Here is a 26,684-nt window from a genome sequence, read left to right as displayed (position 1 = left end):
AATAATGTGGAAACGCTCTTTAATTAAAGTATTAATGAACAATGAGAAAGACAATGGATAAATCGTTTTATCTTCTTTTGTACAGCTCCTTCATGTTGCCGTCCAACAGGGCCATACTTTTGCTTTATAAACGAAACCGACGATTCTTATAGAAGGGTCAGCTGAGCGGCAACTATGGCCAAAGTTGGGCATTATCATAGAGGGTCATGTAGGCAAATATGGCAATAATAACAATCTGTGTTGTTACTTTTCTATTTCTAAGCAACTACAATGTCTCAAGCTAGTATGTTTAGCCACGAAGAGTTCATCTCACCAAATTTCGATGATACAGTGGGCTGTCGTTGTGGGTCATGTTTATGTTTACGTAACCACTATGCTCCACACAATTAAATCATATTAGTAGCGCAATAACATTTGGCATTTCGAACAGTTGATATCGCATAGCTGAACTTGAATTTTAGTACTTACAGAATGATTATATCGTAGTACTTTTACATTTTTTCCAAACGGAAAGCAGATATTTGCTGCACTCAAATGGTCGGAGTTTTTTTTTTTACGAAATCATCAATGAGTCCTAAATCAACTCGTTCAGAGCCTTATTTTCAAACGGGTTTCGAGTCTATCCCACACTTTGCTGTCCGGATGCCTAGATCAAAACGCGGTAGATTTTTCATGATTTGCAATTAGCGTTTCACACTCCAGTCATATGGAGAAGAGGAAGCCATAGACGCTGGACCAGCATCGTTATGTAGTACGATGCCTGAGCCTACCCTTCTGCTTGCAATGTGTTTCCAGTGTGCTTTATTTACTAAAATTTTGTGTGTCATTGACAGGTCCTGAAGCACGGACCCTGGCCCGTCTAGTGAAAGGTTTGATCATCTAGGCCACTACTAATCTAGGTGTGATATTTGAAGCCTTACTAGACTTATATAAATATCGTAAAGGACAGGTGCCATTTTACGATGCATAATCGAATGGAACTATCGTTTAACCTATAGCAGATGCGTTTCTGTTTTGGTGACTCGGTAATGTAATTTTGTACGCTCAAAGAAGAAACAATCTTGCGCTCCGAGCAGTTCTAAATGTCTAGGCCTCGAGAGTTCCTTAATTAAAGTGACCCACTAAGTAGATGAACCTTCTCGAATATATTCGTGATCATGTAACTCGCACAGTCAAAGTCTCACGCGACAAATCGATAATTTTTACAATGTTTACGCAAAATGACGTGCGTACATGAGAGAAAACCGCTATTCAGTCCTCAGGCGCCATTAGGCTAACGTTGGTGTTCTTTTGTACAATTTTAAAATTGTTCTTTACCTTATTGTGAATGCAATTACATGATATTCTGTCACAGCTGCGATGCACTCAGGAACAGTCACGCGCCATGTTGTACGGGGTGCGAACATGGCTAGAGTATTTACGAAAGAAATAGTTCGACCTGGTCAAAGTAGATGACGCGCAAACAGTAATCGTTATGTAGAAGCAATTGCCAAATACAATAGTGGGTAAAAGCTTCAAGTTTTACGTACGAGTGTGTTCGTGCCGGCATTCGCTAGCACGAAGTGGTTTTGGTTCAAATCCGAGCGTGGACACTTTTTGTTTCGTGCTGGAAACCAGCCGTTCGATGTCTAGTGGCAATATCGCACGTAAAACTCCCAACACTTAGTACAACTGAAGCTGCAGAATCTGGAGTCAGCCTTCAAGTAGCGAGAAAGAGGGTGCAAAGAGAATAGTCTCAGCCATAGCAGCTCGGAACCAGTTATACCACAAGTTGTATAAGCAGGGTACCGCTTATTTTTATTAACAGTGTACTTTTCGACTCAAAGAATCGAGAACGAATCGTAATCATGCCATATTCAAGGCTTACGTTAACAACAGTCTTAGAGGTTGCTAGAAGTGTTTCCAGCCTCTAATCAGGTACTATTTTAACTGACTGAACAAACGAATCGTACCTTAATGGCATCAAGAAATGCGCGGCTCTGATTCAAAAGGAAACATATATATAGCATTAACATCGTGTACTAGTAGACAGCGCTCCGAGTATCCGAACTTCTGAAATGATGCAAACTGCTTTGCATAGTTTACTCCCGTCGCCCTTTTGACCCGCATTGCCTCCGCCTACGCTGACCACGGCTACGCTGTTACCTCCTCGCCTACCGACGTTATGCTGCACCCGGTTTTCAAGGCTGTGGGTTAGGCCATTGCCGCTTCTGTCTACGGTGGACCTTACGCTGAATTCCTCTGCAGGTAGATTTGCTGCTATCAATAAACAAATCCGGAAAAAAGACGTGTGGTCTCTGACTATTAATACATGCCATTTTTCTTGACTTACGGTAGACAGAATTAACAAGATTTTTTATTAATAATCTGTCTATACGTATAATTAAATTTTATGCTAGGTTTTCGAGAGTACAAGGGGAGGTGAGTGTCCCAATATTGTTCGCACACAAGTTTTCCCGATCCAACTTGAGTTGTGATGAATATAGCGATTTAGAGAATAGTACAATGATTTTATAACGGCTAAAATCTAATATAAATAAAAGACTGACTGAATATTTACAAAGATATCATTCTACTAATGCAGATATGAAATTTGTAACAATGTAAAGGTAGCGCATATTGCACAAATGGATAAATCAGAGTACTGATGTGACTGATAAAGAAAACGCTTCTAGGAGCACGTCATGCGTCAATACTTCAGAAAATTGTCTAACTGCCTTCAGTGCTGCAAATATTACGAATAGGTTTTCTTCTCTCGAAAAGCCCATGACCCAAGTGTTTCTGATGCCAATAGAAAAAGCTTGAAAATATTCGTTTGTAATTTCGCGAAATCAAAGCGTGATGCAACCATTGAGTGAACCTCTTTATTCACCCATGTGGTAACTGGGCTGAGACAATTCTAAGTTAAGTTGTTAGCGTAGGGATACTGACATTGCAATAAAAAACGATCTCTATTTTTACTGCGTGAATAATTAGTGTTATTTGAAATGAAAATATTTTAAATTGTAGGACTAGCAATAATCAAACTATGAAAATATCAAACAAAGAAAAAGCAGTTCGTGCTGGAAAGTTAGTGTTTGATTTAAGACTTTAACATTTGATTTTAAGTTGTCAGGTGCAAATGTTTTTTATTTTTTCATTTTGAAGTTTTTTACTAAGGCTTGCACTATGTTGGCTAGCGTGACATAGTTAATATTGCTTCGCTTCAAAATATCCAATGCTTCTGACATTGACCGAGTCGATCGTGCTACGAAAGCTAGACCCTAATTTATACAGTGATTTAAGGGACTAATTTAGTTTGGCTGCACCTTTCAATGGGAATCTGTGCTATATTTTTCTACGATTCACTTTGCCGCAAGCGTTCTCAGTGTCGATGATTGTCGCCTAAAGATATTATTTCCTTTCAATAGTATGTTCAATATCAAATATAAAATCGATAAGGTAGTCATATACGGTGTGCAAAGCCCTACCCGATAATGTTCGGTTTTTAAGGGTTTTTCGGTCACCTCTAAACCGTATCTTTGTTTTTGTAAATTTTCGCTTTTGTTATTATTATTATTATGACATTTTTTCAAAAGTGATACAACACAGTGAGATTTCATTGCTGGACCTACGGGCTGTATTTGCTACAGCTTTGTAGTTAAACTTCCACTAAACATACAATTAATAAATCTATCACTGCATAAAGGCTTCGTCCGTGTTCGTCAGCAGCGTCATTTCCTTTACGTTTTAAAGGTTTGCATTGCTTTTTGAAAAAAACAGCCCAGCTACGTTCCATAATAGGGATTTTTAGTATTAAATATACCCAGCGACGAATCTGCATTAGATTGCAGATATCGTTGACTCGTTCGAGTAGACTGCCGTCGGAAGATGGAAACAGAAGATGTGAACACGAATAGTTACTGCGTGAAAATCGTAAACGCCAGTTCGACAGAAAATGCCAAAAAAACACGAAGCTCTAATCACTGAGAGCGTGCATTGCCCCGAACCAGTACTATAACAGGTAGTGAATTCATGTCCAGCAGTACAATGTACTACAATATATGTCTACGTATATATATTACAATTGTCCAACAACAGTATAATTCTCAACTGCAGCTAGAAGAATCAAGCACAAATCATCACTAGAAAGGCTGTCGACCATTCATTTTCCTAGTTCATTTTTCTGGGAAATTTTTATGAAGCTAATCAACCAGTAGTACGTAATCCCCAGCGGTACCTTCTGGCGAGAAACTGGCCTTAATGAGCATCTAGCGTTCGATTATAAGAACGCCTGCCAGTAATCGTCGTACAAAAATAGTGTAGTTTAGCTCTCGTTGCATCGCTTCCACCTACGCCAGTATTCCGTGAGCTGGAGTGCCCCTCTCGCCGATTATGCCCCTCTCGGATCCAACCAGGCTGTCAACTACGCTGCTGCCGCCCCGGTCTATGGAAGGCTTTCCGGCAAGTAGATTCAATCTGCCGCTGCTACAAGACCAGTCAGGAAATACATCATTCTGTGCTCCCAGACCACAAATATACAGTGTTTTTTTGGCTCAAGGTAGATACGATTAATGGTGCCGCTTTTTTTTTCTTACTAGGTTTGCATGTCTGGTACGTCTTTAATATTGTATATTTTACTGTATAATTTGATTAGATAATGCTACTGAATGACAATAGTAGCGGACGAACGGGTTACTAAGTTTATGTGTTAATATGGACAATACATATGTTAATTTTATGCATATATCAAATGTAGATAAAATATACTCACGTGTATCTTTCTCGAAAGTAGTTCGACCTGTTACTTGAAATATTCATATTCTGCTTCAACTTTTGCTACTTCGTCATGGTATAGCTTGTTACAGACTAGGAGAATCACCGATAAAATATATGGATCTAATTATTTAAGGTTTGTTGATACTGCTTCCATCTTAAATGGTGAACCCTACCTAGTATACATCTTGTAAATTTAGCGCTAGGAATTATTCGGTAAACCATCAAGATTAGTTCTCTCAGCTTCGAAGTAGACCCCATTTTAAAGAAAACACTTTTTTCGAAGAACGATCTAAAACATCAAAACACGCTCGTGTAGGCGCACTCATGTCCAACCTCTAATTTGCCTGAAAATAGTTCGTTTACAGCAGATTTACATTAAAAGTAGTTAGTAGCTAGGTTTAATTTACAGAGTAAGCATTCTCGCGTATCCATCGTACAAGTCGCTATTTCGGTCAACATTGATGTTTTATTAATTTTTTTTTACTCATTCAGCAAAACATATCCGGGTGACGACACAACGCTAAGGCTTCGTCTGACGTGAACACCGGATGCAAAATCCGAAAAATTTATTTAGATGATGACAAAAAACCAGTGTACTTGTTAGTTTTTATCTTTCCCAAAAAAGAAGTTCGTCAGTTCGATTAATGGAATCGATTATCCTGGATAGAATAGTGTACAGATCTAGCTCCAACGGGCACATTGCACCTAACCTAACAGCTAACCTAACAGCTAACCTAACAGCTAAGCTAAGCTAACCTAACCTAACCTAACCTAACAGCTAACCTAACAGCTAACCTAACAGCTAAGCTAAGCTAACCTAACCTAATATTTGTTTATGTACATAGAAAATGTACACTGAATCTTTTACCCCAACTTTTCAAGTGAACATGTGCAGATACTTAATTGGCAAAGTGCCGAAAATTTAAACTCTTTAGGCAGACAAATCTTGAAAAAAGCAGGTGCTTAGTTATAAAAGGAGGAAAAATGCTTGTGGATCGATATCGTCGGTATAAAAGTAACTGTTGGCTGCGATTTTCCTTCTCAAACTGAAGTCATACATAGGACAGCTAACGCATACCGTTAAGATCCACAGAAAAAGAAGATTATAATAACTATGGATGCTGATACATGAGGTACCAGGTGGAGACAGGCCAAAGGTTGGTTTGTACAAGAATGGTCTGCTGCAAAAAGGTCGATTGCATAAACACGACGTGTTCGAAAAGCAAATTGTGTGAGTTCCAAAATTCAAAATGAAAAGAAATGAAAAAAGTTGCACAATCTTTTCCGCCCGTCTGATATTTACAATAATAATATGATGGAACGAAGTAATTTCTTGGACGATTTGTCACAAAAATTCTTGCTTTTATCGGATTGTTCGATCTCGGTCGATGAACTCGTTTAGGCTGCGAAGGAAATGATCATCTCAAACAACAAAGAAGTTCGCTGTGGTATTATAGCATTTGACTAAATACACCCTCATGTTAGCGTTTACTATATATATGTAATTTTTTCCTAGTTTTTCGTTTAATAGCGTATTCTAAGGGCAGACATTTAATAAGCCTGCGCTGGGCATGTGCAGCAGTCCAAGTCCACCTCCAACAATGCCTCCAATGTTTAGTGTTACTAAATTTTTCTATGGGTTTGCATGAAGTTCGATACTTATCCCTATAAAAAGGTGAAAAGTTACGTTGCGAACGTTTCTTGTTGAAATACTCGCCTTATTTAAAATTTATGTATACTGTTTTGGAGTCCTGTCGGTACAATTTATTTATCTAAATTTAACCGTAGTTATTGTCATATCATCATATTTAGATAAATTATTAACTTCGCTTTTCGATTGTGTCCGACTACTTACACAATTTAACTGCACTTACATATAAACTATTGTTCACTATTTGAAATAACACTAAGAGTGATAAAACTAAAAAAAAAAAAACATGCAGAATAAAATAGGTAAAAACAAACCAGGATACTTTGGGACTGTTATCTATTCGATTGCAAAAGTATCTTCCTTGTTTACCCTATTTATGTATGACCAGCAAATGATTCACAAAAATTCAATATAAGTGTCATCAAATATTATCTATTTTTTTATGTGAACCAAATTTTTGTGATGCAAAATTGATCCGATAGCATAATAATAATAATAATTTTTGCGCTTGGACTCTACGTGTTTCTCCCGTTCTCTATTAAAACACTATCGAAAAGCCTCTATGTACAACTCTTTTATAAAGGGGAACGAGGTCTTTCATTTTCTGCGTAAAAAAATCTTCTTTTCACTCTCGGAAAATCGGAATCATCCGGTGCTTCTCGAACGTTGCTGAAGATGGTTTTTATGTCAGTTTTTAACGCAGGGATAATCTTTAGGATGTTCGCAAATAGTTTTTATTGATCATGAGAGGTAAGTGAATTTAGGATGCCATGCTTATGTGTCTCGTATACGTAATGCAAATAGCTACTTGATTAATTTATTAGTTAGATATCTGTGGTAACTTGCAGCCCAGTGGCATGTGCTCTTGTCTGTTTATATGAGAATAGGCGAAATCTTGTTACATGTATTTCCTTCGAGTATGGCTGTAGAGTTTAACTTATTTTCTCATTTCACCAGCCTCATTTTCAAGATGTTTTGATATTTTAGAAGCTTTTAGTAACAACAGTATGGCTGGAAAAGTAGACAACGACATTTTGTTTTACCACACATCTAACCTCTTTAATAAACGACTTGATCTATAGGAAGTGATCACTTATCTTTACATTTTTCTGCCACACATATCTTACTTGTCGACGCTGGAGTTTTACCACCGAAATGGAGGGTTGCTACTTGTAGTGTCGATTACGTTGAGTGCTTTAAGGGGTTGCTATAGGACCATACTTCATCCCAGGATGATGCCGTGTAAACTACTTACGCCGGAGGAGAAACTCCAATAAAGGGTGTAGATTTGGAGAACAAAGAAAGCATACGCCAAACAGAAGCGTTAATGTTCAGTGCACCTTGAACAATTGGGCATATATTATCATGAAGTGCCGACTACTTCTGAGAACAAAGCAAAAATAAAGATCAACTATACACGCTTTTGAGCAGTCCTTATAAGCTCATCAAAGTACTTTTAAAAATAGAAATACCGAAAGAAAGTGATGTACATATGAGAATTTCCCAAATAATTTAACGCTGGGTATTTCTTTTTGTCGCCCATGTAGGTCGCATCGCCTCAGCCTATGCACTCATGGGCTACGATAGCATTGTCCTGTGCGTCTATGAGTCATTGTCAGATGTTCCTATGCACTCTGACGCTTTCAAAGAAGAGTCAGCAATCAGATTTACCGATCACGTATTTCGAAGCTCACACAAGAGCAATTTTCAAATCGAAGTCAATAACGTGCAGTGGCGATCATACGTAATTTTGTTCCTAAATAAGAATCGTATCTGGAGCTTACCAAGTACATTCAAGTTGTTGATGTTCGTGTCTATTTATATAAATGGAATGAATCTTTATAGATGAATAAATTATTTCACTAGAACCATTCTTCTGTAGATTATTGAAGGTACTGAATTTATTGAAGGTAAGAAATTCTAGAGAAATATCATCCGAACTATCCGAATCATTCAAAAATACTATGGATTACATTAAATAATTTCGGTTCGCATAATCGTAAAATTGTTTCCTATACAAAACACTAAAAACAACAAGCATCGTAAAGATACAATGGGTTAGTTCATTTTACTATGTTTTGCATTCTTCAGATGACTGTCAAAACAATCAGTACCGAACCCATTTGATTCAATCTCTAGTCTTTATATGGGTGGGTAGACCCCTACCTAAATATTTAATTTATTTCTAGGGATGAAAGTGCAGGCCGACCCCAGGGTAAATAAGTTTACGTAAGAATTAGACTGAAACAAGTTCTGTAGACATCTCGGGATTGCTATTTGAAATCGAACGTAGGTTGATATTAGAAATATGCAGTAGTATCACCGTGGCTGTTTGTTGCTGAGAAAGTAGGTGGGAGGTAAAAATGAGAATGTAAAGTATCACAAGTAGACTAAGGCTGAACAGTTGGCGAATTTATACCCAGTCGAAGAACAAGCATCTTGAACTGAAGACGGATGGAGACTATTCCTTAAGTGTAACGTATTTCAATGGCTAAAATAAAATGGCTTTCAATAATAGAAAAACGAATAAATAGATAGAAGCCTTCTCATTCTCTCTGTATTCAGTTCTATATTATGTTGGCGTTTCTCTTTAATTGTAGAACCCTTGAGTGTACTGCACGGTAAAGAATTTAGAGGTCATTCGTACATATTTGTTTGTGTACATATAACGCTTGGCATGAACAAATGACGGGACAAGAATTCTACTTTGTTTTTCTTACAGTTTTACGATGGCTTTGCTAAAGTGCTAGTCATTGTGTTCCCTATCGTTATACATTGTTGAACTAAAAAAAAGTGCGAGTGTTCCGCGAAAGGCGTCGCATGACATGAAGATGACGCAACAGTGGATAATAAGACCTGCTACATACTCCAATAATATTTTTTACTTACGTTTTTTTCGAAAATCGTTACCCTATCTGCCACTGTACGCACCTTATTTCTAACTTCCGTCTTTTATGCATTACAATTTATTTGCGCGGTGACGTGGTGCTACTCATATATTTATTTAAGATGAATACGAATTTATCTGCCGAAAAGGTCCTACGCAAAAAATGCCGACAGATTTTGTCTTCCAGTTTGTTATGGCAGGCTGTAGTCAATATTGTGGCTAGTATTCTTGGCCTTTTTTGCTAAAGCCATAGGTTTCTGTGGGCTTCCGCGTATCTGGATCATCTTCCTGACACTAAGCTCAATTCAAGATCTATAATCTGTTCGCGTCAGCTGGTTCATTGCAGGGTGAACGAGTAAAGGCTCACGGATTTCAAATATAACAGCTTTTAATATATGCAAATTAGTTAATTTTATTGAATATTTTATCCAGCATCTGTCGAGTCGTTGGATCATAAACCGTTAATTCTCAACATGACAATCAGTCAAACAGGTTCACATTGTACACATAAAGCAAAGCGAAGCGACCTCCTGCTGTATAGTCATAAACATAACATGGTTTATGAGAGCGTCATACTCATATGGGGTTTGAGTCCGGTAGGCAGTCGAGGTTTAGTTACACGATTCTAAAAAAATCGACACAAATTAATCAAGGGCCCAAAATGGTCTATAGCCTCAGAATGAATGTAGTTCGTTTCGGGAAAAACCACGGCGCTGAATTGGGTTTCAACATTTCGCTGGTCCAGTGAATCTCCCGTGAAAATGACCTCGCATTTTCCTAAGTTGCAATCCACGTAGATTTTAAAATCTAAGCAACGACGGGGCGCTTCAATTGACGATCTAGCGTTGAAATGCAATGAAAACCTTTTGGTGAACTGAGCGAATGACGGTGTCAACCAAGTAGAGAGCTATGTGTGGCGAAACACCTCTTGCAGCTGGTGCCGTGGACATATACACACTCAATGGGTCAAAGCACTAATCCGAAGCCTAAGAAAGTGATATAATAGACATAGGAGAGATGTCATACTCATCTGTGTTCTATTTGGAGACGGGCAATACCAAACGTACATGATGGAAACATTTAGTTAACATCTGTGTTTTATATAGCTCATAACAGCTGAAGGAGGCTCAAGGGAACGCAGATAACGTTCTGCAGCATATTGACGAACAAAGAATCCGTGAGGTTTATATAGGAGCCGCACTGAGTAGTGCTTGAGGAGAATCTCACTATTTTTGTAAAATAACTTCGAACAGATGAAGTCTCAGTAAACGAGCACTGAAACAATGCTGATGCGGTTAGCAGCATGTAGGCCTTTGAAGGGTCGGAAGGTACATTTCATCAGGTTAGGATTATAAAATTCGATGAGTATTAGCGTACTGAATCTCCGTGCAACGTACGTTAATGTATTATGCTATACCCCTTAAAGAAAAGCATTGGATAGCTGCAGTACGATCATCTGCAGCCACGACATCGGCTAGGTCATTGGCACATGTCCGGAAATCGGAAATATTCTGCTAAGGGAACCAAATAAGTCGAATGTCTCTTGTTATTTTATTTCGGGTAAAATCTAACCTTTGAGTTTTGTGACTCCGACTTTTGGCAAAAATAATCCTTAAGCGTACTGTCGTTTGAATAGAATTTAGAATCAAATAAAACATTAAACAATCTAAAAATAGAATTATTTCTTCTATGTAAAACCGAAGTACAAACCACACGGCATTGTCACCACGTTTTCGTATATCCTGCAATTAAAGTACATAATTTTTACATTTCAAAATATATATGGCTCATAATGCCGCACACTAAAGGCTTATGCAATTGTTTTTTTCAGTTAAGCCATTCAGTCAAATTTTTAAACATTTAAAATGGTAGTACTTGACATAGATTAAAGCTGAAATTATTTTTATTTTTCTTTTCCTTAATGATAATTAAATAGACTTTGCTGTCCTACACCCATAATACTGAAAGTTCTTAAAAGAGTTATTGTACTCTACTAGTTTGTGATGCTAAAAATTTGAGTTACATGACGTAACACGTGTATTAGTAGATGTCCTTTAGGCAGAGCAGGTTGTAATGCCTGCTCAGTTCCAGGCATCAGGGTATTAAGAGAAGCCATGCTTATCATCTGTAAAAGCCAGTGGCTGCACTGGATCACTAATTAGAATTATCAAGGTTATCAATTAAATGCAGTAGGAAGTATAACGAATTTTTCTATGCATTCTACAAGTTTTTTACTTCAATTTTAACAAGACAACATGAAATGGTTATTCTCTGCCCGAGGAAAAATGTGGACTGAAATCTTCTATTCGTTTTATATAGTCTGATCTATAGTAAGCCGATTAAATATCTGTACTAGTTTCTATGGCTTTTGAACCAACTCACGCGAACGTAACGCAGCGTTGCTTAGATGCGACAGAAGCTTAAAGGTGAACAATGGTCAGTAGCTTTCAAATGAAGTAAGTATACTTGGCAGGATAACGTGTACAGGTAAGTTTTAAATTCGGGCTGCGAACCATTATTTCTAAACCAAATGCGCCTTTAAATAATGAAGCGTTGTGCTATTTGAAATACCAAATATTTGGTCCGAGTAAAGCATACTTTAAAAAGGACTCAGGTTGCGGGTGTCTGAAAATTCTTATCGCCTATTTAGGTAGACAAAGGTGTCGAAGCAAATAAAATATATAATAAATACAAATAAAACACAGGTCACTATTCCTTAAAACCTGAATACCAGCTTTGCGCCAGCAAGCTGAGTATGCAGAGATCGAGGTCTTACCTCAAATGCAACTCTCTTATAATGCCAGCATTATAAATTTCTGTCTCTGGCTTTATGTGTAAATAAGCAGCCAGATGAATATGTTGTTCTTATAAGATCTACGGTTGACTGAATAACACAAAAAGTACTTTAAAAAAATTGTTTGCAAGAAAACACAGTAGTGTATTTCGTGCTGGGTCGCATTCAAAACCCGTTTCTCGGCCTAGCATACGGTAACTCGGAACGGGGCTGGACATGCTAAAGATATTTGAGTTGGTAAATTTGTTAAACATGTACGACTGCTTTATTGTTGTTATATATATATGTATACGAGTAGTATTATTGACTGTTACCTAAGCAATACGTAGATGCTTGCAAGTCGTGCTTCTCTGCGTTCTATAACTACTTTTCGCCGCGTTGAAAATTCTGTATCTTTAGATGTATTGTTTACTTACTATCCATTATTATAATACATATTTTTTTGAGATTATTTACCGAGCTAAATAGCGACGATTTCGCTTTTTTTTTTTTGAGCCACAGATTCATTCTCGGCTAAACGCGAGTCAAAGTTTGCTTCATTATGTCTTGAAACCTTTGTAGACTCCTTGAAACGGATTGAAAAGGTGGCCAAATCGATCCGGCATATGATTTCGATAAGATCTTATCTAAATGAAACCCAGGAAATAGACCTCCTCTTCAAAATATTAACCATTGTGCCTCTTTGCTTTACAAACGCATCGTTTTCAGGCGATGGTGTATACTTGTTTGATTTTTACTAAACGTCCAAACCGCAAGTAATCGCGACACTGGCTTTGAATCTTCAAGCATTTATCGAACATGAGAAAATTGGTATTTGGCTATTTGAAATGATTCTATCTACGCTCACTTAACAAGAGATGTATGGCCGACCCATCAAGAACTCAGTTTTGTACTAAATCTATCACTAATCGAGTTTATCAACATTGGCACATCTGAATGACTAGAGAACGGGGCAAGGTAAAGAAAAATAGCTGGTAAATTTTGACTCTGCAATATCTGTGTACAGACGAAACTCGTATCTCAGCCTGGGTTACTTGCAATTGATGATCGGCAACAAGTTGCGTTACGTAACCCACCGACCCGTATAATCTATATAGATATAGTCTAACTAGTAAATTTACTGATAGCATTTTCGGTGTAGAAATATTATAATGATTATATGTTTTGGTTTTTCCAATGTTCAAATGGGTTTGTAGCAATATTGAGCACTTTGCCAAAACGTTCCGTGATTTTGTTACCTGAGAGCCGTAACATGCGTTCAGATAACGTCTAATAATAATATAAGACGACAATAAATATATATTAATATTTTAGTTGTAGGAAAGATCTGCTATTGACTGACTGTACGTATACCTTCTTTGAGTTTTACAATTTTAAAATTTGTTTTGATTCTTGTCGTTGCAATATTTTAAAAAGCCACCCGTGATTACGCATTTTCTTAATATCGAGGGCGAGATGGTCTCGGATGGTCAAACTTCCGGTTGAAAACAAGCAGTCTCCGATTCGGCCCCTTCGCCCGCATATACACCTAGAATCGACCTTAAATTTACGTAGACGAGGACGTCATCCGTTGGGGCTGAATGTTAGGATCAGAGTCCTGCAATAATGTTTTCGTTGATAAGAAACTACCACACCAGGAAGCTTTTTAGTCCGTGTAAGTTTACACTATGGGTGATACATTTTTAGCCACGCGAGACAGCACATCGCTCAACGTTGCACAGAGGTTTTCTTTAATGTATAAAGTCTGTTTATGTTGATTGCGCTATCATCGCAAGCAATCATTAATCAGGACGCCCTGACGATTACCGCTCGTACGAATTTTGTTACTTCGGTGCACGGTAATCGAAATTACTCGACTTTAGGCAAGCCATTTATTCAGTGAAAAAACTTTTAGCAGGACCTTTGCGAATACGTCATTTGTATTTTCTAGCACGTAGTGTATATTGACAATGTCGCAGTTACCGTGCGTATACGCTCAGCAAGGGAGGCGTTGGGTGAGATAGACGGAAGGGATCGATCCGACATTAATGCCAACTGAAGGTCAAATGGCCTCGCTCATAACTCACAAATGAAAATAAAATCGAAGGGAGCTACGATCACATCAGACAGCTGGATACCTTCGGACGTAACAGGATTAAACCATGCATGAAACCTCATACGTCAAGATTGCAGTGGCACAGTGAATGAGCTGATGCTTAACATCAGCGACTCGGTAGGTCACTAACATCAATCGCTAATCTGAACCAGTATTAATATGGCTTTGCCACGCACCAGTCCGAGCATCGATAATCGCTTCAGAGAGGCAAACGAGCGAGTTGCTCAGGAAAGCCCAGATAATTGTTGCATTCAGAGTAATACACAGAACCGTCATCAAGTTAAGGGCATTCATGCCAGTAGCGGATACAATCTAATGGCGGTTTAAAACAAAAGACAACAAGTTTCGCTGGTCTAATCCCAACGAAATTTGGGGCGCCACTATAGCGACGTGGTGTGCCATTTCTACAAGCAACTCTAAAGCGGCTCTGCGTTATATAATAGCAAACATTAAGCAGTAGATAGATAGATAGATAGATAGAAAGAACCCCACCGATTCTCTTACCGGGCTTCCCATGAGCATTTTCAGACACACCTGAGAAAAATACGAAAGGATCCATGAGCGTACTGCGCATCCTGTAAAGCAGGGCTCGAAGATGATGCCAAAGACGCTGGCGTTCTGCGCGACTCTCGAAGCAATTAGGAGAGGACACGGCGACGTAAAACAGGGGTCGCGTTTCGTAGGATACAGAGTCAAGGGAGCAAAGGGAGGCTGGAAAGAGAATGAACAAAGACACTTTTGTGGAAAGAATTACCTCGAAAATAAACGATTTGGTGCACTAACTACGAAACGCGGACGATCGGATTCACAGACTACAAAAAGAATCTTCCTATTTGTGTGGTGAATAAATCTTATAAGACAGGTCTAAGTAACTTGAAAGACCGTGGTGTTTGCTACATTGCTTGCACATCTCTATAATAAACTATATTGATACTGGTCCGAGCATACAATGCAGCGACGTCCAAACATTGAATGCTAGTATTTGATCTATAAGTGACACGCTCGTATTCGAGGCTGGCGCGGGGTAAGTCTTATTGGCCAAATAACACCTTTTCGGTTTCAGTTCGAGAAAAGGCGTAATAGAGTTTAGAGGGAATATATTCAGTTCTACCGGGTTCAAACCTAATCATGTCCGTGAACTAGAAATAGCGTTCCGTGTATCGTATGTTAGAGGTCTAACTGCCGCCAATTTATTCTGTCACTATCGTTTGAAAGTCTAGTTGATTTTGACTAAGCAGCGGCCTATGGCATGATATGTACTATAGATATTGTTGTAAATTAGGGCCTTGTTATAAGAGAAGAGATTCGAAATATCAGCGGTCAGTTATTCATAGCTCTGCATCGAATGATGCAGCGAAATAGAAATATTGGAAAGTAACTTGTGCAAAAACCACTCACAAGTGGTTGGGGAGTCTGCAATAATTTCGGGTCTAAAAGACATCAGTGATCACTTTTAAAACAAATACGTAAAACCCGTAGAATTAAAGTTCGCTTAATAATACGCAAAGCAGACTTCATTTCAGAATGGTAGACTAGAGAACGGTTGGTTAAATTAGAAACTTTCATTGACAACGAAAGGGGCAGAACTGTAACCTAAGTTCTCAACATAGTATAAGATCTTTGGCGGGGAAGCTCTTTTTACGCAGTTCTGTCTCAGTTTTTTGTTTTAGCGAATATTAAGCTATTGACTAGCTAGATCAATTTTTTCAAGTGATCCTCATAGTGACAAATAAAAATCAACAAAGATGTTACAAGCACGCGAGCGAGGTTAACTGTCTAACTAGGAAATATCAAGCGTAGCTAATCATCTGTGTATATAACATAATTATTAGAGAACATAACACATGGTGGTTGTTTCTAACGTGATAATAATATAGAAGTTTCTCTTTTTCTTACCACGTTCGTGGTGTACATGTAAAGCAACGTGTAGCTTTCCGATAGCATTCGATGAATGGAGATGGGTCAAAAAGAATTATGGTAAATACTCAGAAAAATTATAGGCAAGCAATTTGTTTCATCTTTATCAAGCTTTTAAACGGCATCCTTCTCTAGGATATGCGAACTATTTGAAGCAAGTTTTAGATCTGCTCTTAGTTTCAACATTTGTAGGAACGCTATGAGAATTTACGCTGCACCGAACCCCTCCCGCGTTGTGCTGTGTCGTCTGAACGCAGAAGAAAAAAGTTCGGATCAATACACTAACCCTGACCCTTGATCCCCTGGGGCGCAGGCGGTTAGCAATTGGTAAGTGGCTCGCCATTTTGGCGGACGCGTTCAAGACGGTTATCTGAAAAAACGACACAGATGCAAATGATCGCTGGGTCAGTTTGTTATGTGTTGGCAGTTTGCCGCCTTTACATTGCTAAAGCCGTATAGATACGGCCAAGGTTCGCTGGCCTATGCTCCATGTAATTAGACTATAGCGACAAACGCAATGCAGATATGAGCGCTTATAACTTTTAAAAATATTATCTATAAAAAAAAAATGATAGTAGTTTTATTCTAATGATCGCTTGTCTTGAAATTGAAAATCTCTGCAACATTAGTCAACAGCATCATTAAACATTGAGCAGTGGCAAAAACAATAGAATATGTTTTGTTTATCGTCAGTCATGGACACTTCTAGTGAAAGATCTACCTTCGCATGTTTTAATTTTCTTTGACTTCTGAAACTTGTGAAACCTATGCCTGTCAAGCATCTATTGTCAGGAGCAGTACTGAATGTCGCTCGGTGGAGCGTCGTCGTAGCTCTGGCACTTGCGTGCTTTTGGCCGACGGTAATACGGACGCTCCGCGTAGCGCCATCCCGTCTGTTCGACAATGGGAGAGTCGTAGCGGTCACACATCCACATCAAAGCATACGCACACGGAGGAGAGATAAAGCGGGCAAGTCGACAGTAAAACGATAGATTAAACAGCCCCACACCAGTCAAAGAACGTGCCACTTTGCAGATTTCTGGAAAAGGCATCATTCGACGCCGGTGCGTCTCTCGTGTAACGTGTGTTTCAGTGCAGCGTTACGTCCACCCGACACAGTACGAAGCAGGTTAGCAACATCAGTTAATTAGCTGGTGAATCGTAGTTATAACCTCTTGAATGCCGAAACAATGTATCGTGATGACTGCAGTGCTTAGAATTAATGCTCCTTTACGGACGTTTGCATAGACAGTTTCTTTAATAACATAAAAATTTACATTAAGTAACTGGAATCCGTCAAAGCTTTCATTTTACTTCACCTATTCCATTGAATGTACATGAGGCATAAAGTTATCCTTCGAATACTGTGATAGCACGTTCTGGAAAGCTTTTTTCGGTTGTCGGAGGATGTCTCTGAGTATAAGATCCTGCTTTGTATCAAGTGCATTTCGGAATGTATGTTAGAGTCTGAAAAAAAAACCTAAGTAAATATTGTCTGACTAGATTCGATAGTAATATCCTATATAGCTGCATGGGATATGATATTGTTTCGGAGGACTTTGGTCTGGAAGGACAGCATCAGCAGCAGTTAAAAATGCTTGCGTCTTTCTTGCCAATAACGTAATTCTCAATTTTTTTTACTGTTATCATGAATACAACTGTGATATTATTTAATAAGTTAACACGAATTAGTTGGTCAACTGGATGTGAGTGATAGAAGGTAGCATATTGTCTTTTATTAACATGGCGATGTGCTAAATGATCCTTATTTTTTTATACAAAACCCTCATGAAGTTATGATAAGTTCGGTCTACAAGATAGCTCTTGAATCGTCCGGTTATAGCTGCATAGTTATGCAATTGCTTGCCGATATGTTGGGTGACCGACCATGTGGCCAAGTGTAACAGAGCGAGAAATCATCGGCTTGCAACATCCACTGTTTGTACCATGCAGCCTTACCACGCACTTTGATCCGCAGCGGGTTACCTCGGTACGCTACAAAAGTCTGTATTTCAATTGTAGAACGTAGGTGCTTCAAGTCAGGGTAAAAATGGTCGAATACATTTTTATCGGGCTGTTTAACTGGCGAAGGACGCGAGCGCTGTCGGTTTCTTTTACATGTAACGTCCTATCGGATCTTGACGACCACGATGATTTGACATCTCAATATGACTAAAGTGTAAACAAGTTAAGGGATACGGGTACTGTTATATGTAACGAGTCAATCCTAATGCGATCATTATATATTATGACAATGTTAACCGGTGGTTCTTCGTATATGAGATTGTATATTCCTGGGAAGTGAAGGTGCTAAAGTAAGCAATTTCAGTTAGCACTTGGAAGAAGGTTGGAAACGCTAAGGTTCAATGAACGGTGTTACAAAATAGAGAGTGATCGCTAATGTTGGCGTCTGTATCGAGCTATCATGACACCAACAAACCCAACGTTGTCACGGTCAACACCTGCAATGTGCGACGGGAATGGAGCCGCTAAATTCTTGCGGGGCGTTTGGGGTCTAGCGATGCTGGAATAACAAATGTGGTCATCAACGGAGAAGGAATACCAATTTCCTGTCGACTAAAGAACCTAACGCGAGAAAAGCATCGCCAGCATCACATAGAGTTTAGTTGTCTTCGTCGTAATTTTGTTGTAAGCTTGCTGCCTCTCTTTCCTTTGTTTAGTAATTTTCAATTAGCCTAGTGTGGTAAGCGCTAAGGTCCGCGGCAGTTTTTACCATCATCCATAGCTCACGGTTATAGATTCTAGGAAACACTGCGGTGTCGCTTGTACAACCCACAAATTGATGCTACAGATTTTCATTTATTAGAATTACTACCACTTCTCGAGTTCAATCGAGAGCTTTGCCGATCGAGTTGAAAAGGTTGGCGAAACCTGATATAGAACGACAAGTAAATAAAAGTATGGAATTAATTATGCTGTTTTTATGAGACAATGGTGACGCTTTTCTATGACGCGATGTCACGCTTCGGCACATGTGAAGTGATCTAGAGTGGCACCGACACAATTCGTTCCCTGCTAGGAACCGGCCGTCAGAAGCTATGCTTAATGGTCGTAGCAGACGTAGGAGTCGAAACATCTATTCTAACTGAGTTCAAAGTGGTTTCGTTACCCTGCAACCTATTCGACTGCTATTCTAATAGATTTCTAAACTCGTGAGTGATTGGACGGCATGGCCAACTAGTGAATATATCAAAGACAACTGCTTCTGATCTTAGCAGACCAACTTATCATATAGTTGAATAGGCTACCTTAACGGCTGTATATGGCACTTTTAAAATACTGATATCATTTAATTAAAAAAAGAGTCGATTCCTTTACGCCTGTAGTCACCGGGTCAGTAAAGCGTTCTATTCACTCCGCTATAGGTAACCTAGAATAAACATGCACTTCAATGCACAACTAAATACGCGCGACCGTAAACAAACAACGAGCTATCGTGCTAAAACAAATGTCAGTATTAAGAGCATGAAACAATGATCGAAAATTGTCAAAATTTGCAAAAGACGGGACGGTTCATCGGTTTCACGATGTAGACTTCAATACTGCAGCATTCATCAGCGCGTTCTACGGTATATTTCTGGCCCATTGTTATACCATTTGTACTCGTCTACATGAAATCAAAAAAAAAAAAACTCCAGAAAAATTCGTATTGACGAACGTTTATCTGTTTCTAATTGACAGAGCTCCGTACAGAAGCTTGCAAACAGTGCAACTTCATTCAGCTGGGGTAGTCCATGTAGAACTGAACGAAGCATATAGCAAGCCATTGTCCAAAATACTCCCACTATGAGTAAAACATGCTCGTGATGACAATTTCATGAGCGTACTTAAAAAAGATCTTAACATACGAATTACCAGACCTGTCCTAAGTCAAAAACGTATAACGATGCAGTTAACTAGGTACGTCTCTATTACGTAACAGCAAAATATTTTTATTAGAAAATTGTGTAGAAATTCCAGAATGCGCTAAGAGTCACAGGCGCCATACTTCAGCAGGAAATTGAGCGTTCACTGAAGTATTAAAGAAGCAAGCTTATTACCGAGGGAAGTTGCCTAAGGGCAGGAGGGCTTAACTTGTACCCGACAGATCGCGAGCCCCCAGCTTCATACTGATCCGCGCATGCTCCAGTACACTGGGCCAAGGGCAGGCGCATGTTTAGGTACACGCCCGGACAGAAACATGATATTTGTTGTAAGAACAAAAAAACTCGTTCTTTTATCTATTGAGGGTTTCGCGTCATACCAATATTGAAGATAAGGTCGCGCAGTTCATACTTTTGGTATGCCGACCGACATTTTATCCTCGATACCGAAGCTACTGACAATATCATTGCAGCGTCATATTAATTTTTTAACCGGTTTAAACATACACGGTGTTTACTTTGTCTAACTAATAACGAGATTACGTATAGTTGTCGTTCCCTTAACTCAATGAGAACTATACTCGAACAATTTGCACCGCAGATCTTTTGCATAATGGCCCAAATTTGTTACACTGAAAATCCTTCTGGAACAAACTATTTCTACGCGCTTACGAGCCTCCATGCCCATATCGATAGCTAGGAACATGCTTATTATATGATATCATTATATGACGGATTCGTTTTAATAATTTAGTTGCGCTAAACACTCGGATTTACAATGAGCCCGTCGACATTAGTGTTCTTTCGTTCGAAGGCGACGTGGAGCCGCGTTCAAGCTCCTCGGACACTGGGTGTAGTCATACAAGTAACAAATACGAAACAGAAATGCCTGAACTCAGATTGGAAAAATATTACTTACAGCGCCAAACTGAAAGAAGAACCATGTTGTTCTGTAGGCTTTTGAGGAGTCCTGCCTGCAGGACTTCTACGCAGCAGCAGTTCTAAGCAGTTGTCTGAGTGCCTGCTAATCTTTAGAGAATACAGTACCTTGTTCATAGTTTAGTTACAGTAACAACGAAGGTAATTACGATTTTCGTTTTCTAGATTTGTTCTTGATTTCGTTGTTAGAGTGTATTCACAAGCGTACTGGTCACTCAAAGCCCTAACACGATATCACAGATTTTGGCCCCATAATTTACAGGGTATTAGCACCCATTGGGTTGGTTATCCTGTCAACATTTTACGCTGTCCTGTCCCCAATTAAAGGCGATGTCGGAACGTCCCCAAATGATGAGCTTGGAATCGATCCTTCGTGATCACCTACCCGAAGATAAGCTTCACGAAGTCGAAAGGATTCTTTATGGAAAAAAACCTGGGTAAGATTTTATTCGTTTGTTTTAACCTATTTGCCGATTGAATTACATTGATTAGTCAATTAAATTTAAATCTGGCTAGTTGGATCTAGCTATTTTTTCAATTGGCTTGTTAATGCGCTACTAATCGTAGCCGGTTGTATTTCACATATTTTAGTCATATTGAAGGTGATAAGCAGATTTTTGTATAAACAACTATAGAACCTTAAACCCGCCGCGTGGCGTAACTTCTACGTAGCGTTTCATTGTAATAACTAGTCAATCTGGTTTTTAGAGAACTGACCATTCCAGAGTCTGCAAAGAGTCTGGCAGAACAAAATGATTTCGAGATCGCTGCTTATTCCATGCACGCCGCCAATGAGGATAGGTGCGAAGTTTTTACCGTCATAGTTACAGTATTATTGAAATGTTCATCGTTTATGTTACTGCTATGGTTAACAGAACGTAGGGACGGATTGATTTAATGGTCATCGTTTAAGAAAATACCCACTGTATTCCTATGCTATACTCCGTTAAATCTCAAGAATATTTTTGTTGATACTAACAGCTTACGATATTCAACTAATAGTCCTCAACGTATTGGCTCGTCGGGACTTATATACGAGTATTGGTAAATATTGATAACACCTAGTGGGACTAGGCGAACAACTTTATCACTACTACATAAAGCGTGTCGCTTTTTACTGCATCCACTAGTACAGGATACAATTGGAGTACGCTGTATTGTTTTACAAAGAAAAATTGAACGTTCCTTCTGTAAGGATAAATGGTTAAATAATAATAAATATAAAATAGCTATGTAGATAGACCCTAAATGATCAACTGCGTCTTTACTCTGACTTCTGACCGTCCCATCCCTATCCTCCCCTGTAGCAGAGTAAAGGTGGCGCCCTCTCTAGAGCGTTTAGAGAAGTATATAAGCGACAAACAGCAGATGTTTCTATTCGTATTTAGCATATCAGATTTATTGATAACGAAATTTCACTATCGTAAACATTTCATTAAACATAAATATTTTTATGTTTTTAGTCGCGCACCTCGTCGCGTACGTATAGCTGTCATACAAAACAAAATTCAGGTGCCGACGGACCAGCCATTGTCTGCGCAGCGGAACGCAATTTTGGATCGTATCGAGATTTTCACGGCTGCTGCCGCGCTTTGCGGAACCAATGTTATCTGCTATCAGGAGGCATTCCGTACGTATTTCATTCATGGTACCAACGCGACCTCATTATAATGTCGAGTCGGGCTATACATGATTGATTTGCTAACAAAGATACCGGAAAGCCGATAAAGCTAATTGTTTGCTATATTTTCGCCAAAAATGTGTTTTTTTGAGGTTCATTAACTTAAAGATTGATAGATACGTCGACAGCAAACTTTGTCGTGAGACGACGACCTTTTTAAGAATTGCGGAACATACCTATTTACGCAGTTCTCAGTATCTAGTGAAGATCATTGAACGTACCGTCAGTACAGAGATCCGCAAAAGTACAACGCATAGCCTTTGAGAGCTATTAGGAAACGACGCTAAACTGTAAAGTGAAGGCGCATATTGGTCCCTCTGTTCCAGCATTCATTCTCTGTATATGAACCTCTAGAATGTGAGCTTTATAAATCTAATAAACCTTCAGAAGAGACCAGCCTGCTGTAAGAACTAAAATACCATCACTGAAGAAATGCCTATGTATAACGACCTGAGCCAACGTTGCACTGCCTTAGCCTAAGAGCGCTCGAATTATAGACGCGAGATATATTTGCCTGATTTCTGTATCCATCGCGAGAGCTTAGGCTTCACAGAAACGCCAATGTATAGAGCGCTCACGTTAACAGTAGAAATAAGGGAAGAGGCAAATGCATATGTGTCAGTGACTTTGTAAGCACAAAGGGACTTCAAGTTGCAAATGTTTCTTCGTCTATTTAAATAGTTAGTTACAATATCATTCTTATTCTCCTTCTTTTGTTCTGTCGTGTGTACAGTACAGTGTATTATATATAGATATATAATAGGATACTCAAGCTTCGACCCGAATCCAAAGGACCCCGAAATGTCAATCTAAATAATTAACAACACTTCCAAAAAAAACTTACTAAATAATAAGACCTAATTGTCATTTCAGCGATGCCATTTGCATTTTGTACTCGTGAAAAATTACCATGGTGTGAATTTGCTGAAAGTGCTGAAGATGGCCCTACCGTCAAGCGATGCCAGACCCTAGCACAAAGGTATATGTCGCACTGCTCTATGTGGAAATACGATTCAGAAGAATCGATCTATGTGACCACCTTACACAAAGTTAACGTAGGCTCAAAAATAGACTATTGTTGAGTAGTAAAGAAAAAAAAACGAGACTATATCTGACGTAAGGACGATTTATTTAACCCCGAAGATGATCACCCCCTAAATGATTCAGTAAATATTATCAGCACAGCGTCTTGAAACCTTCGATGTACGTGAAATGCCGTATTGTTACTGAGCTTTATTATTATGTTGCGTCGCAGGCTCTGTTATAGCACAGAAAATGATAGTATAGTAGAACACGAGATCCAGTTGGTGGTGGTCGCTATTTGAACGGCCCTACTCGTTCGTTATTAGACTAACAAAGTATTGAACGATGGTGATCGCTTCAGACATAACATGGTTGTCATTGCGCCGATTCTTGAACGCGACGAACAAGATGTGATCTGGAATACTGCGGTGGTCATATCGAATTCGGGCGCGGTACTCGGGAAGTCGCGTAAGAACCATATTCCTCGGATTGGGGATTTCAACGAGGTACGCAGTAGCTAGTAGTATCGTTTGACTTTTTGGACCCATCCATGTCGAGCGTTCCACTGATATAATATAATAAGCCCAGACAATGGCCAGATAATGGTCACAAGATGAGAGTAGCAATAAGAGACTATATGATATGGTAACACGAAGGCGCAACTATTGCTCGGCTAGCTGGACTTTAAACAAAGTCACATTATTATATTGACCTGGTGTTATTTAGCAAGCTAAATGACTATGATACATTAGCAAATGAAAGTTAAATAATTGTTTACATCTTTTGTTATCTACGACTATAGGCCGATTAAGTCCCATTAGGAAATAGAGAATTTAGATACAAGAATACAATTTATACGATACAAAGAAAATCAGACTCCAGCGAAAATAGAAGCACGTGTCGTCTATTTGGAACATAATTTGCACAACTATTACCACCTATATCATATTAGCTACACCGTACTGCATCAATGGCACCGCAGACCGTCGCCAAAGAGCAGAAGGGTCTATGATTGCCGTGACTTCCTCTGCTGAAGGTCTCGAGGTCTAATCGCGTTCAGAATTGCGTATATATATATATATATATATATATATATATATATATATTATATACATATATATATATATATATATAAGATAGTGCGTCCCGAAGTACTGCCCAGCATGAAGAACGTCTACTGGAGAGCTGATTTGCTTCTGACAGACTCCATTGTTTTTCAGTCCACGTATTACATGGAATCCCGCCTTGGACACCCAGTATTCCAGACAGCGTTTGGCAGAATTGCCATCAACATCTGCTATGGCCGACATCATCCTCTTAACTGGTTGGCTTTTGCTCTTCACGGCGCAGACATTGTGTTCAACCCCTCCGCGACCGTCGACGGCCTCAGCGAAGCTATCTGGCCAATTGAAGCCCGCTGTGCTGCCGTGGCTAATTCTTACTTCACCGCCGCTATTAACCGTGTTGGAACGGTAAACTGCAAAAACAATTATCATCATTCCAGATTCCTATAACTGGAACAACTTTTGCTTGCACGCTTCATTCTACACCTTATTCAACCTTGCTCCGATTTTGCTAGAACGAACAGCTCTGCTTTGGATTAGCATAATCATAACTTGCAATTATACATCAAATAACGTACCTTGTGCAGACAGCTTGTGTAGTACGACCCTTTGGCGGGACTCAAAAAAACCCAGAGCCACCATAGATACATATGTTATTTGCTCATGATTTTAGGAGATTTTTCCAACTGAATTTACCTCGGGTGACGGTAAGCCAGCCCACAAAGCGTTTGGTTATTTCTACGGATCAAGCTACGTCGCCGGGCCAGACGGATCGCGCACTCCGGTATGTTTAAACAAAAAAAAAAAACAAATTCAAGTCTGCCCTTTTATTATAATTAACAAACATCTAGCTAAGACCCTAGCTACATGAGTATGGTGATAGAATTTCTCTAACGCAGGCATTTATGCCTCAGTTAAATTAGCATTAGTAAACAACGATTAGTATTGACTCTTTTTTTATCATACTGTGGTCGTAATAGGGCCTGAGCCGTACTCGTGAAGGCGTGCTCGTTACCGAAGTTGACCTGAACCTCAATCGGCAAATACGCGATCTCTGGGGATTTCGGGTAAGCAAGTGTTTAACTCATTTGGCCTAATATATTTTCCTTCACTGGTGAGCATATGCATTTGGCGAACATTTGTAGCCCGCGTTAATTTGTATGTCGTACAGGAAGTTTTCAATAGTCCAAGAAATAAAGCATAGCCACTGTGGCAGAGTTGCTAAAATTTTCCATTTGTACATAATCAGCTTCTGGACAAACCAGTGTTATCACTGATAAACCGTTGGTCCTATTGTCATTCGAAGATTGATCTTCCGAAAATAAAATTTACCATTGAATGAATGAATTATATTCTCTTATTACAGATGACTCAACGTTTGGACATGTACGCCGATGTGCTGAGTTGGGCGTCACAACCTCATTTCAATCCTGAGACGCGTCAGATCATTATAGATCCCACTGTTGGCTCCAACTGATAGAAGCCGTTCAGCTTTCTGCTACCGATGAAACAGAATAGTTAGGAGCGTGTCTTGGTTGAGCGGTTCGTTCACAAACTGAATCAAGGCTAAACAAGGGTTTTCTATTCTTTCAGATAACGTTGCGCGTAATGATAGGTCACATCATATAACAGTGACCCTATGCGTAGGGTACAATGCATTCGTTGTATGATAGATACATGCATATCGTTTACAAGGATGAGGAAAGTACTTAGCTATTTTTTACTGTGCAACAATGGCCACTTGGTCTTGTGGGGGATGAATCGACTACGTTTATCGGATATTACTGGGTATTGCTCAATGTAGCGTTAGTCGAATGCATTATTCTCTAGGAAAAAAAAAACAACAATAATAGTAAAGCCGTCATAGAAAGTTGAATTACATTTACACATGAACATATCGATACGATGTATCCGGATCAGGTTTTTTTCTTAAAATGTTGAAAATTTTAAATTTAAATCATCTGAAATAAATTCTTAGTTAATTCCTGAAA

General features: G+C 39.0%; 2 protein-coding genes across 10 annotated transcripts in view; one reads left to right on the top strand and one right to left on the bottom strand.

Annotated features, from left to right (window-relative positions):
* LOC111251031 (uncharacterized) overlaps nt 1-16,281 on the bottom strand; it is a 26,258-nt gene extending 9,977 nt beyond the window's left edge. The window contains exons 1-3 of one of the 4 annotated variants that reach the window (XM_086990112.1): nt 16,082-16,281; nt 14,720-14,896; nt 1,787-2,256 (exon numbers count right to left, since the gene is read on the bottom strand). In XM_086990112.1, coding sequence (XP_086846238.1) covers nt 2,227-2,256; nt 14,720-14,896; nt 16,082-16,129 — 255 coding nt within the window. In that variant the 5' untranslated portion in view covers nt 16,130-16,281 and the 3' untranslated portion in view covers nt 1,787-2,226. Of the gene's footprint in view, nt 1-1,786; nt 2,257-8,239; nt 13,688-14,719; nt 14,897-16,081 lie in introns of those variants that run through there. The other 3 variants (XM_086990111.1, XM_086990110.1, XR_015328369.1) reach the window with 3 other exon arrangements.
* On the top strand, nt 14,982-26,684 carry pyd3 (beta-ureidopropionase pyd3). 6 transcript variants are annotated; one of them, XM_086990106.1, is made up of 10 exons: nt 14,982-15,209; nt 21,188-21,362; nt 21,634-21,726; nt 22,389-22,555; nt 23,480-23,585; nt 23,991-24,135; nt 24,850-25,101; nt 25,367-25,477; nt 25,674-25,760; nt 26,060-26,684. In XM_086990106.1, the coding sequence occupies exons 2-10, from the start codon at nt 21,256-21,258 to the stop codon at nt 26,168-26,170; spliced, it is 1,179 nt and encodes a 392-aa protein (XP_086846232.1). In that variant the 5' UTR covers nt 14,982-15,209; nt 21,188-21,255; the 3' UTR covers nt 26,171-26,684. The 6 variants fall into 6 exon arrangements, with proteins under 6 accessions (XP_086846232.1, XP_022662933.1, XP_022662931.1 ...); XM_022807198.2 differs by lacking the exon at nt 14,982-15,209 and adding an exon at nt 17,092-17,231 and having other exon boundaries at nt 21,253-21,362; XM_022807196.2 differs by lacking the exon at nt 14,982-15,209 and adding an exon at nt 17,092-17,231.

This window comes from Varroa destructor, unplaced genomic scaffold (assembly GCF_002443255.2).
Source record: "Varroa destructor unplaced genomic scaffold, Vdes_3.0 BEIS01000005.1, whole genome shotgun sequence".
Taxonomy (NCBI): domain Eukaryota; kingdom Metazoa; phylum Arthropoda; class Arachnida; order Mesostigmata; family Varroidae; genus Varroa; species Varroa destructor.
Note: the sequence above shows the minus strand (reverse complement) of the source record. Positions and strands in the feature narration are given on the sequence as shown.